Genomic DNA, 14,420 nt, shown 5'->3' with positions numbered 1-14,420 from the left:
AGGGGAGGGGTAAAGAAGGAGAAAAAGGCAAAGGCGGATGAAGTGGGGGGGGGGGGGGAGCAATCCACTAATTCTGACAGATGAATAGTAATACAACGCAACAAGTGCTTATTAAGAATCGTACAGATATGGCTTGGATGAGCCAAAGTTTTAACGATTTTATGTAAGTTCAGGTAATAATGAGTTTGGCAACCTTCGATGAGTGAAAGTCAAAACCAGCGGCATCTATCAAACGACGGATGTGACTAACAAGAACAGACGATCAAGCCTATTGAGTTTTCAGTGATGCCCTGAAAGTATATTCCATAATGGTGACAGCCTCTATACAGGATTAAGAACCAGGCATCGTCCTGGCTGATTGGAGTATAAGATTAAAGCAACTCCGATGTTCAATGTTATGAATTCTCGGCATAGAGTTGCGTAATAACATTTTATTTTAAAATCAGGTTAGTCGGATGTGCTACTCCAGGTTATTTTAGAACATTTTCATCCATAGTGTGCAGATAGACATCACACAGCCCTTATTGGATAAGCACCTTGCTCGTTCCAAAAGATTTGCGCAGGAGGTACGAGCAGAGCGGTAAGTATTTCATTTGAATATTTAAATATTTTAATGATAATAATATTCCGCAATTATATGGCGCTTAACACATCGGAACGACGTCTCTAAGCGCTTCGCAGATATATTATTACCCCGGTCATCGGATCCTTGCATGCCCGCATACAATGTATGCACCTTCTCCACTCACTGGGGAGCATTCCAACAAGAATTTCAAGACTCAATTGCTAGGCATACTACATAGGCTTTCGCATCCTATCGGGTACCCATTTAACACCTGGGTGGAGAGTGGCAAATTTTGGATTGACGCCTTGCCAAAGGACGCTAGGCCATGGTGGGATTCGAACACACGACCCTCTGATTACAAGGCGAGAGTCAGAACCGCTACACCACAACGCTTCCAATGATGCGAGTATTATTTGTGTCAGAGGCGTAATAAGCCGAAAATTTGAGAATAGACGTGACTTGTTTGGGGAAATTTCCATAAATCTGTGAGCAAGCAAATTTTTTTACTTTTTTCCATACCAAAATTATGTGATGTTTTGTCACAATGTATATCATATCATGGATCATATTTACCCTTTTACCTTTCCTTTCTTTCCCTTTTCTTGCTTCTTCTTGGTCGTGAATCGGGGGGGGGGGGGGGGTGGAGTCGCAGGCCTATAGCTGTGCGCCAGTGATTTGTGTATACGTCTTGGTATTTTCACGAATGTTTCCTCATAAAACAACAGGCTGCTGGGATTATTATAGTAATACTGTAGAGTGAGAGGGGGACGGTGAGAAAGAGGTCGAGAGAGGTGGAGAGGGTGATGGGGAGGGTATGAGCGAAATATTGAGAGAGAGCGGGGAATCCTTATAAAATGGAATGAGACATACTGAGGATTTAGAGGACAATTAACCTTCAAACAGATTATCATACCTTGACGCGAGGGATAGCAAATGCGTATCGCCAGAAAAAGTATTCTAACACAAATTATGACAATAATCATCACGTAAAGAGATGCTTTGGCAGACAGTCTCCTTTCCCGACACCGATGCAGCCATCCGCACACACGCAAAAATAAAAGAAAAATCAAAACAAAGCAAAGCAAAAACAACATCATGCGGAGTAATTCTGGCACAGGTAACCGAGCCGAGTATCCAGATATGGGGAATAACCTTTGATTTAACAAGTTTATAGCGAGGCTCATCCGAGATTCTTTTTTTCATCATGTTCAGGTTGTCATTTTGCCATGTTTGGAGCATTCTTTCTTGATCCCTTAATGCAACAGGTAATCTGGCTAATGGATTAATCCAGAAGCAGACCATGTAGACAATATCTGGCGGCCACAAGCATGCATTATGTCATTTGCTTCATCTACATTGGTCTAATTCAATTTGTTAAGGCGAAACCCTCTCCAAAAGAAATGACCGAATCATAATTCATTATGTCTCCACTTTTACCAATATAGATCAACGAACAAAGTTGAACTAAACTATAATCTCCTTTTCAATTGTTATGTTTAGAAGCATCTATCTAGCTTACAAAGTGACGGCCATTTGGGCTTGGCTCAGTAACTTTTAATGAATAGTCACGAAGACATTAAAATACATTGTCAAGAGGAAAGAGTAAAAATTAAACACACACTGAGCACAAGTATATTCCATGTAATGCTAACAAGGTGGGGTTTTAACTGCTAAAATCTCACAATTCGTTGGACACATCAACCCGATATTTCCCCACACAAAATGACAAATTTCTAATCTCATTTAAGGAATGAATGACCAATTGTGTGGATTCAAAACAAAGTTTAATTGTAACTTTAAAATGTAGCGTAGACGACAAAATACTTGCTCCTTTGATTTAAGAATAAAAGCTGACGAACTTGAGGCATAGTTTATTGAACCAATGAGTTGCAGCCTAACCTTCTGCAAAGTTCTCTGTCTTTAATCTTTAGGAAGACATACTAATGGATTGAGGATTTACTGATAGGCGCCCTTTATTAAAGACCATGCACTCGTCACGTTCGTCATCACCAGAGATGGGATTGCATATTTGATAGGATAACACCCGTAAAAACAAGTGTACTTGGTATATGATGTGAGACTTAATCTGTTCCCTAAACACGCACTACATTTCACCGAATTTTTCCTAAATGTAGCATCATAATTTGACAAAGTCATAAAAAACAAACATTATTAAGCACACATTTGCGTAACTTCAGGCTGACCATGACAATATGATTTCAAACAATGATAAGTCTTAACATATGTATTTGTACACAGCAAAAACTCTGGTGTTAACCGGTGTACATAGTGGACCACACCAGTTATTTTACACCGGTGTTAAATTGACAGTGTTAGTTTAACACCTACATGTATGGGTGTTAGAATGGGTGTTACATTAGAATCTTTGGTGTTATGTTCAATCTCTAGGGTGTAATTTTAACACCTCAGGATGTGGTCCTTTATTAACACCAAGTGGTGACAGTCATAACACCATAGTTTTTACAGTGTATTTCCACTTGCATTAACATTTGAGTTGTTTTGATACATTTTTTTAAGTTGGGGTCGTTTGAAGAGCAAATCTGGGATATTTAGCGAATTTCTAAATTATTGTTCATGACGACTTAAATTGGTGAATTCATCTGGATATCTGTACCATACCTTTTAAATACTTGTTACACCGGGAATGAAAGACAAAGACTTTTACGAAATTGGTTAGTAGTTATGAAAGAAATAGATGTCCAATTTCTTTTGAAGGGAAGGTGCAGTGGATAGGGCTCGGGGCAAATCAGAGTGGAATTAACACAAATGCTGTTCAGGAGAGTACCTGCACTACTCTGATCATAGACCATCGTCCTTAACCCTCTTAAGTGAAAAAGTTATCGTCTGAACACAACTTCACATACAGAACTTGTAACTTGAAATTGACTGGGCATAGACATCGTCAAAGGCCATCATCTGAACACAATATCTCACAAAAAAGTTATATTATTAAATACAAAGAGGGGTGGATATTTTATTTGACGTCGTTATGTTGTAAAGGTGCGTTAATGTCGGGATAGAGTGGCGGGAAACAAAATTACTGTAAATTAAACAGTTGACGCCAACGAGACTTAACTTTCAGCGTGTCCAGGCATCTCTTTTCGAATGTGTGTCGATAAGGTCACCCAAAGCACATGGGACAAAATAATCTAGTATAGGGGAAGGATGAGGACAAGACAGGGCGATAGAAACAGACAAAATGAGCTAGAGAGAAGGCAGGGGGTGGGGGTGGGTTGGGGTGATTACAACTTTGTTTGGAAAGTGTTCTTTAAAGAGCGGTTCAGATTTCGGATTTTACAAGCTTAAAATGGGACTGCAATCAATATTTCGCGCGCAATTAAGATTTTATATAAAGACAGTCGACGAGTGATATGGAAGTAACGCGTTTGAGGAACATTCTTAGAATATGATTTATTCTTCTTCTCATCCTCATCCTCCTCCTTCTCTCTCCCACTCTCTTACTCTCGTTCTTTGTTTTTTAAAATATTGTATCCTTGGGATGAAATATGACATTAACTTACATGCCAACAGCATTATTCTTTCCTATCGTATTATCATACCACTGCCAAACCTCTAATAAAAGATGCTGTCAACTGCACCCCTACCTATATTACAGCTCGGAGTAGAAAGCATTAGGCAAGTGGCCCATTGATTTTATTTTGAGGAATTAACCCAATTCAAGCACAGGCAAAATCCAATGATTGTACTTAACCCGTTTTTGATTATACACTTTCTTTTCTTGCTTGGAGCGGAGATGGGCAATATTACTAAATGGGATGATAATATGAGCTGTATTAAATGCAAAAGTATGTTGACAGGCGCTATTACTAAACAAATGCCAAAAATACTGAACTCCACATGTAATAAGTGAAGACTAATAACTCCCACATTAATAATGTTAATAGTAATCGAGATGAAAATGCTGGTGGAACTTTTTTGGTTACATTTGATTAAACATTAATCCCATGACAAAAAGTGTTTTTCTTTAAACATTTGAATCCCATTTAACTCTGCGCAGTGGTGTACACAACATATACATGTACAATCTAAAGTTGATGCAACAAGTGAGTATTTAGTTACAGATTTTAATGCAATACAACATAAAACACAAATTCTAACCCTAAAAGCATTCCCTACACTATGATTCCTATAGAATATTGGTCAGAATTCGTTAAGCACGCGATGGAACGACAATGTGGCCCAACTCATAACTCGATTAGCTGATACCATTGTTGCTCTTCTACTACTATTACTACTACTACTACTTCTACTGCTACTACTACTACTACTACAACTACTACTACTACTACCGGAACTACTACTACTACTACCGGTACTACTACTACTACTACTACTACTACTTCTACTTCTACTACTACTACTACTTCTACTACTACTACTTCTACTACTACGACCGTACTACTACTACTACTACTACTATTACCACTTCCACGATTACCACTAGTTGCTACAGTTAATATACTATTCGCATGTCTTAGGCTAAATATTTTCCAGTTTATTTCGTTTTTTCTTCAAATTTCCAATTTGCCTTTAATACGTCCTCCATCACTGTACGCATGATACGTGTCAGGTTCGATAAAATTGTAAAGAATGACTGACCACAGTGACCTTTCTTAACTTTTAAGGTCTGCAGACGCCAGATTGACGGCAATATCTATATCCTGGTTATTCGCTATGGGCATATAAATTATTAGGAATTGCGAGCAAAACTAGTTTCTGGTGACATCAAAATGTATTCATGGGCACGTGTTTGAATGAAATTGTAGTTGACATAACGACGAAATGGGATGTTTTCCGCTCTTTTCCGTTTTTCTCTCTTTCCCTCTCTCTCCTCATCTATCTCTATCTCACTTATCTGTTATATGATTATAATATCCGTATAGCGATATCTACTCATCTCTTCGTTATAAATATACGTTAACTTTATATTCATCTACCTATCTATCCCCGTTTGTATGTCTGTCTCCGTAGTATCACTCTCAACTGTTCTTCTGTAACTTTTTGTGTTTCCCTTTGAGTGATAAATTAGTTTCATATAGCAGACGTGGATACCAACCAGTTTTTTTTTCATTAATTTATAATCATCTCCCCCCATCGGTTACGGTGGGATTTTTTTCTTCCTTTTAAAAAATCTATTTTTAAATGGTGTAAATTCTGTTCACAACAGAGGTGGATATTTCTAATATTATTAATGTTCTTTTTTATGGGGGATGGATGGGATGGTTGTCATCCCCCCCCCCCAATATATAAAGTAGGACCCCTTTGTTTAAATCATGGAACCGCCCGTCCTAATAAGCCTGCTATTCTTGTCGTTAAAAAAAGGAAAAAGAACAAATCCAGCGTCACGCAATAAACCAATCAACAGCCAGAATTCTTGCAATCGCTGCTATTGAAGCGCATGTGCCAAATAAAGGCATGCTGGATGAACAAGAAGCGCAATTTATTGTTTTTTTTTTTTTCCATTGGTCTGTATACAAACAACCAAGTGTCAATTACCGACATGACAATGTTCATGAATGTATAAACGATTATCATCACACCGAGGAGGAAACGCAACATAGCAACAGCAATCACGCATTATCATTTAAATCTGATCTGAAACCATTTAGCGAATCCTCCATCTATAAACCACGTACAGGAATATAGGAATATGTCCCTTCTTTTCTGATAATCCGACAATCATATTATTCATTTTAAGACCTATGTCCTACTTCCATAATATTCCGCCAACCGCATGACAACCAATATTGCATCATTCGTGGGTGGCTTTTCACCAATGAAAACTTTTTACGGTCATGATCAAGTTCATCTTTTTGTCCATTTCCAGGTGAGACGGAAGTAACTTGGAGAATGATTCAATCATAGAGCTATAGCTCTATGATTCAATGATTGTGCCAATGTTTGATGAGGTGCTGTGGCTATGTCTGAGTTTCACTTTATGAATCTTGCCAGCTTTGTCTGAAAATTACGGACGGCCTTCACCTACTTCGCCGTCACCTTACCATGTGATGTATTGGATCTGATGACTGTACGCATTATAGCCTCACACCTTTTCAATCCAATATTTGCAGACATATATAAAGGATGATGAAGGTTCTATCATCAACTGATCGAACCATGAAGCTCGTCTTAGCCATTTGCTACAATCTTCTTCTTCTAATTACGGAGATTCGAGGTAAGAATCTGCATCAAACATGGGAAGTTACAAACCATTGTAATTTGATTGATTAAACTTACAAGGTGGAACATGGCGAAGGTCGAAGTGTTGAAATTTTACTTACGATCATTGTACATCAATTTCGCAGACAATGGTAGATTTTGATTATCACTTTTACAGGAAAAAACCCCACTCTGATAACCTTTACACGATAAGTTTTCACGTAGAAAAAATAGAAAGGTGTATTTTTAATAAAATGCACTTTATGCAATATCATGCAGAAATAGTCTTGCGTAATGCGTTAAATGTTTGACATTCATAAAGGCAATTATAATTGGTGTATTATCTTTTGAAATAAACCTAATTTTACTGTATGTATTATGTACGAATTACTGGGAATACCAAATAGTGATATAAAGTGGTTTGGGGCTGTTAATTCTTAAGGAGTTGTGAGCCCCCTCATAAATTATTGACAAAATCGCATTAGAAATGGGTAGGGATTTGGTGACTACTGCAGCTCGCTCCTTCGGAAAAAAAAATCCGATCCTCCCCCCCCCCCCCCCACCTTCATCCCCTTCCAAGCTATAACGCTGTAGGCCTATTCAGTCGTGTCATTCAAAATACGTTTTCTGCACGATACTAAAACGGATAAGGTTTTCTCAATAAGTATTGCATTTCCAGTATCCCCCCCCAAAAAAAAAAAAACGAATAACAATATTATTATTATGAGGATAACAAATTTAAAAAAATGAAAAACGTGAATGCCTGAAGAAATTGTCATTACAGTGAACTCAACATCACTCTCCGGAAAACATAATTTCCCTCTAACAAATTAGCAAATATATGCTGTAGACATTGCAGAATTTTGGTTTCTCCGATTGTCATCTATAAATAGTTTTTTTTTTGTCCTACTTGAGTTTGTTTCTGGAGAGGAGGCGTCAAAACTCAACAAATGCAGTTCCCTCATCATCAGGCCGTTTTTTATTACCAGTTTGACCGGTTGATTATGCAATGTTCATCTGACTTATTTATTTGCAGCTGATGACAGTTCTAAAAGCTCGGAATCGAAGGAAGAATACGATGATACTGGCATATTTCGGATATGGCCCTCTTACTACGGATATGGTAATAATTCATACTATAGTTCAAGTTTCAAACAAGAATACAAAAAAACAAATTGTTGCACAATTACATGATGATAGCCACTAATCTATAATACATGCGCTATAAAACACAAATCATAATGTATGGATATACTCTTGTATAATGTATTTTTTCCCCCATCAGTAACCTTTTGTAAAAGTAATTCTCATTCAATAAAGGGATCCATTGAAAACCGGAGCTTGTTGAGTGTAAAATATTAAGTTGACTCATGAAAACTTAAGGTATATCATATGAGACATTAAAAAATAAATCATATCGAATAAAATTATGTTCGGTTTGAAGGTACAGTGAAGGTGATAATTAAGATGAAGATATAGCTCGGGAGCTATACCAATATACACCATTTTAGTTATTTTCAATGGGTAAAACCCAACTTTTGAAATTTTGAACACTGTTGAATGTTATTATTCATTCACTTGAGAGTTTAAATGGAATTGTACAACAACAACAACAAAAACAACAACAAGACATTAGTGATTCCAGGTTGGTGTTCTTGAATTGCCGACATGTTTTTATTTTCTGTCTCATCCGACATACACAAAATGCAACTAGATTTCAATTCGTCATGAGGACGAATTAGGTGGTCTGTCATGATTTTTCATTCAGTGTCGGCTAATGTATGAAATGAATCCTTTAGATGTATGAACCATGAAGCTCGTCTTAGCCATTTGCTACAATCTTCTTCTTCTAATTACTGAGATTCGAGGTAAGAATCTATATCAAACATGGGAGATACACTCATGAAACCATTGTAATTTGATTGATTAAACTTAGGTGGAACATGGCGAAGGTCGAAGTGTTGACATTTTACTTATGATCATTGTACATCAATTTCGCAGACATTGGTAGATTTCGATTACCTAATTTACAGAAATAAAAAAACACTCTGATAACCTTTGCACGATAAGTTTCCATGTAGAAAAAAGAGAAAGGGGCATTTTTTAATAATAAAATGCACTTTATGCAATATCATGCAGAAATATCCAGTCTTGCGTTGATGTGTTTCATTCATAAAGACAATTATAATTAGAGTATTATTTTGTTATAATTAACTTCATTTTACTGTATGTATTATGTACGAATAACTGGGAAGGAAATACCAAATAGTGATATAAAGGGGTTCGGGGCTTTTAATTCCTAAGCAAGGAGTTGTGTTGCCAAAGTGAGCCCCCTCATTAATTTTTGACAAAATTGCATTAGAAATGGGTAGGGATTTGGTGACTACTGAAGCTCGCTCATTCGGAAAAAAAAAAATCAGATCCTCCCCCCCCCCCACCTTCCTCCCCTTCCAAGCTATAACACTGTAGGCCTATTCAGTCGTGTCATTGAAATACGTTTTCAGCACGATACTAAAACAGATAAGTTTTTCTCAATAAGTATTGCATTTCTAGTATCCCCCCCCCCCAAAAAAAAAGAATAATATTAATATTATTATGATGATGATGATCATGATGATGATAACAAATTTAAGAAAATGAAAAACGTGGATGCCTGAAGAAATTGTCATTACAGTGAACTCAACATCACTCTCCGGAAAACATAATTTCCCTCTAACAAATTAGCAAATGTATGCTGTTGACATTGCAGAATTTTGGTTTCTCCGATTGTCATCTTTGTTTTTTTTTTTGTCCTACTTGAGTTTGTTTCTGGAGAGGAGGCGTCAAAAATCAACAAATGCAGTTCCCTCATCATCAGGCCGTTTTTTATTACCAGTTGGACCGGTTGATTATGCAATGTTTCATCTGACTTATTTATTTGCAGCTGATGACAGTTCTAAAATCTTGGAATCAAAGGAAGAAAACGATGATAGGATATGGCCCTCTTCCGAATATGGTAATAATAATTCATACAAATTTCAAACAAGAATACAAAAAACAAATTGTTGCACAATTAACATGATGATAGCCACTATTCTATAATACCTGCGCTATAAAACACAAATCATAATGTATGGATATACTCTTGTATAATGTGTTTTTCCCCCATCAGTAACCTTTTGTAAAAGTAATTCTCATTCAATAAAGGGATCCATTGAAAACCGGAGCTTGTTGAGTGTAAAATATTAAGTTGACTCATGAAAACTTAAGGTATATCATACGAGACATTGAAAAATAAATCATATCGAATAGAATTATGTTCGGTTTGAAGGTACAGTGAAGGTGATAATTAAGATGAAGATATAGCTCGGGAGCATACCAATATACACCATTTTAGTTATTTTCAATGGGTAAAACCCAACTTTTAAAATCTTGAACACTGTTGAATGTTATTATTCATACACTCGAGAGTTTAAAGGGGAATCCAGGCTTGGCCATAAATGTTGTGTTGGGAAGGAGAAAAATAAATTAAACCGAATGGTGAAAGTTTGAAAGAAATCGGACAAGCAATAAGAAAGTTATAGCTGCCTTAAAATTGAGATCACTAATACTATGTAGATTTCAAATTGGCAACTGGGTAAGTATATTATGACAAGGGGCAAGGACAACTTTCCCATAGGCCATGTACATGTACATTATCAGGGATTTGTGGTTTTCTCATAAGTACCCATTCCCCTGGGGCAGTAATCTAAATATAACCCAGGTAGTATATTGTTTTATGTCCTCATGAAAGAAAAATATAATTTGAAATAAAACTTTTTGGAAAAAGGACATTTTAGCCATAATATGTATTGGAGTACATGGAAGAGGAGTCCTTGTCTTACATCACGATGACATCACACATGCGGCCAATTTGAAGTCTCCATGGGTATAGTGATTACAAATATTTACAACTTTTAAAAATTCATAACTTTCTTGTTGTTTGTCCAATATTGTTCAAACTTTCACCTATCACCTTGTCTGATTTTTCTTTTCCTTATAAAAACAAGTTTTTATTTGGGTTGGATTCCCCTTTAAATGGAATTGTACAACAACAACAAAAACAACAAGACATTAGTGATTCCAGGTTAGTGTTCTTGAATTGCCGACATGTTTTTATTTTCTGTCTCATCCGACATACACAAAATGCAATAAATAAGATATTGTCATTTATTCTATAGAATTGCATTGAGCGGATATTGCAGCTCAAACGATTTTAAACGACAAATGCCTCATAATCTTTCAAAAGTGAAATTTCATTCCACTCTTTAAAATGTTTACTTTCAACATTGTTTACGTCACACATTTTTATTCAAATGGGGGAGGGGGGAATTTCACATCACTATTCCTCGGCTCCTGGTCCTCCCGGTACTAGGACTGATGTTACTGCGTTTATAAGAAAATGAACGATAGATCATCCATTAAAGGTTCGATATTGCACGGAGACTAATTTAAATATGTCATTTCCTGTTTGACAATAATATAATTACAAAGCAGTTTCGTTCAAAGAGAGATACCATTTTAATTTAATTTTCAAAATTTCTCTCCAGAACATCCTGGTAACGCCGGAGGGACAGCGCAGGAGGAAGTTGATGAGCAACCGGAAAATGAAAGTCCGCAAACGCCAAGCACCAGCTTCAACGAAGAAAGTGCTAGCACCCCATTCACGAGGACAGATCAGAGTAGCAGTGTTTCTTTTGGGACAGTTAGTGTCACCACATTCGGAAGTACCACACTGTATAGAAAATCTAGTGAAAGCAGTGACAATGATGGCGAAATCGATAAAGGCACTAGCGACGGTGAAGAAAATGAGACGGACGGTGAAGAAAATGAGACGGACAATGAAGAAAACGGTGAGGGAGGTGGGCGTACATCACCTATGGTAACCATGGCAACGATAACATCGGATAGCGGAAAACGGGATTTTTTCCCACTCCAACCTCTTTCGGGGAGACCTTGTTTCGTAATTGGAAATCAAAACGAACCATTCTGCAAATGCACTTCACCTCCGCCCCGATTACCAAAATTTCCCATATGTTCGCAACGGTATTCCAGGCCGGGTGAAATGAAAAGCAGCAGACGGCATGGCGATTGCGATATCTTCTGTGTATGCTGGATTTTGGCGTTCGTTGGAGTTGTGATCGGCGCGGTATGCAAAGTATCGATGAACAGAAAGACCCACTTCTAAATGTCATCTTGCCAGAATATTAAGATGTACTTTTTTCAGTACAGATAATAGTTACACCCTTCCTGACATTCCAAGTGCCATTTCCATTCTAAAACATAGACTCTGAGGTACTGTAACTTTTGCAATACTACTGTCTGACTAGAATTTATGACACAGATCTGTATCACTCTCCGTATCTTTTTTTTTTTTTTTTTTTTTTTTTTTGGGGGGGGGGTGGCGTTCCGTTTCAACTCTTTCTGTTGTAACTTTTGATAACTTCTCTGAAGTACATGGGGCCTGTTTCATGACACTTGTTATATTAACATTTTTTTTTCAATAACAGTTTTGATAACTTCTCTGAAGTACATGGGGCCTGTTTCATGACACTTGTTATATTAACATTTTTTTTTCAATAAAAGTTCAGAACTGAAAGCAAATGATTTGATTGGCTGATCATAGTGCACTTGTTATATAGAATTTGTGCAGGTTTTTAAAAATATTCATGAAACAGGGCCCTTATTTGATTATCATCTAATTTGATAGTTTATAAAAATCAGTATGAAAGAACAGACCCTGCTTGAAACTTCAATCAACCAAATCTAGTGCACATAGCAAAAGTAAACCATATTGTCATCATATTCATGTATACTGTGTGGCAAAACCAGTCAATTGTGACTGACTGTCAAACAAAAAGTAGAAAAATAGTTGTTTAAACGACAATGGCCTTTAATTACTACACGATTACTTCACAGTCAGGTCTTTACAGCTGCAAATTTAGAACAAAAGGTTGTATCGACTAGCTATAAAAATAACCAAATCAGTAATTAAAACATTAAATACACTTTAAAAATATTGGGTTAAAATGCTCCATGAGGGTAATTATGTGTCCATCCAACATTGGGCATTTTTATTTATCCAGTGTGATGAAAATTTTGCCCATTCTAAAGTAATTACTGCTTATTTCTTAACCTTACTGAACGATATGCTTCCCGCATCGGGTAAAATACTTCCCAAAATTGGTTGGACACATAATACCCTCGTGCTGGTCAAAATTTTACCCAATATTTTTATGGTTTAGACTATGACCTAAAACGGGATTTTTGTGTCGAGGATGATGTCCTTCCTAAAAGCCTCCGCTCTTCATTGTCATGTTGGACCCCTGACATGTGCGTGGTACCACGATCAACAAACGGGTGTCATCTGTAAATTGATGAGGGGGGTCAAAAAGACTTACAAAATAAAAATGGTAGGAACATTACATACTTTCTCACTCTTCATTTCGATTTGACGATCCCGTTGACTGGTTAAACATGTCAACCCGGTTGGTGTTTCATCAACATTTTTCTGACAACTCTACTTGATTTTGATTGGCTGAGATGTGTATACGGACCCATCACAATGCCTTCACCACATGGCGAGATGCTTTATCTGGCCATGTCAAATTAATAGCCTTATTATGTCAACATGGCGAGTTGTTTCATCTTGCCATGTCGACTTAATAGCTTAATTATGTCGACATGGTGAGATACGTTATCTTGCCAAGTTTTTAAAAATTGCATGTTGACACGAGTTACTTTTTCTTGCCAAGTCGACTTTCTGTTTTTAAAAAGTAATACGTTAACATGGCGAGATAACTCTTTATATTTCGACACGGCAATATAAAATATATCGCCATGTTGACATTAACCTTATATAACTCGACTTGACAAGATAACATACTTCGCCATGTCGACATGTCATTTTACAATATAAAGGCATTTGTTTCGGAATGCGACCCCCCCCCAAAAAAAAAAAAAAAAAAAAAAAAAACGGATAAGGCTCTTTTGGTATGAGGCCGACGAATTGTCTTCATTTGTTCCATTTAACATGATTAATAATACGAGGAAACATTATTCGTTCAATATCATCTAGATTATTGTATTCCAACAATTTTTAACATAATATACATTAAGTTGCATAATCTTACCCTTGGTATCGGAATTAAAAGAAAAATAAAATGAATGATTTTAACACAATTTTCACACACGTTTTATAGAATCAACAAGAAATCCCCATGGTCAGACCAACATCAACTATGATGGCGCAATTCATTTTTAGATTTGCTTCATCCAATTATTTTGGTATTCAGAACTGTCTATTGTTTTAACTATAGATAATGCGTGAAATGCGTGTGCGCTGTAATCTTAGAAATTACGGCTGCCAAGCTACAGCTGGGGTAATAATATCCAAGTCCTTTGGAAGCGCATAGAGACATTATTCATAATCGTGATATGCGCTATACAAGAACTGTTTATTATTATTATTATTATTTGACATTCAAGTGCAGCTTCAAGACATAATTATTCTAAGTTTGAGACTGGACATAGAATATGTTGTATAAACACATTCCGCAGGGGGTATATGGTATTAATGCTCAAAACATCGACATTAAGAACAACTACAAAAATAATTCAATTCAATTCAAAACGG

General features: G+C 36.6%; 1 protein-coding gene across 1 annotated transcript; it reads left to right on the top strand.

Annotated features, from left to right (window-relative positions):
• Positions 1–227: 227 nt before the first annotated feature.
• LOC129255987 (uncharacterized) lies at positions 228–13,734 on the top strand. Its single transcript, XM_064096201.1, has 5 exons — positions 228–580; positions 6,679–6,782; positions 7,803–7,889; positions 9,690–9,761; positions 11,335–13,734. The coding sequence occupies exons 2-5, from the start codon at positions 6,692–6,694 to the stop codon at positions 11,970–11,972; spliced, it is 888 nt and encodes a 295-aa protein (XP_063952271.1). The 5' UTR covers positions 228–580; positions 6,679–6,691; the 3' UTR covers positions 11,973–13,734.
• The last annotated feature ends 686 nt before the right edge of the window (positions 13,735–14,420 follow it).

The sequence above is a fragment of the Lytechinus pictus genome, chromosome 3, assembly GCF_037042905.1.
Source record: "Lytechinus pictus isolate F3 Inbred chromosome 3, Lp3.0, whole genome shotgun sequence".
NCBI lineage: Eukaryota > Metazoa > Echinodermata > Echinoidea > Temnopleuroida > Toxopneustidae > Lytechinus > Lytechinus pictus.
This window is presented reverse-complemented; position numbering and strand designations above follow the sequence as displayed.

Bases quoted from the DNA above. Each gene is read 5' to 3' on its own strand.
- LOC129255987 (XM_064096201.1), top strand. From the start codon at position 6,692: ATGATGAAGGTTCTATCATCAACTGATCGAACCATGAAGCTCGTCTTA. The intron at 6,783-7,802 runs GTAAGAATCTGC...ATTTATTTGCAG, and splicing joins TCTAATTACGGAGATTCGAG to CTGATGACAGTTCTAAAAGC. The intron at 9,762-11,334 runs GTAATAATAATT...ATTTCTCTCCAG, and splicing joins ATGGCCCTCTTCCGAATATG to AACATCCTGGTAACGCCGGA.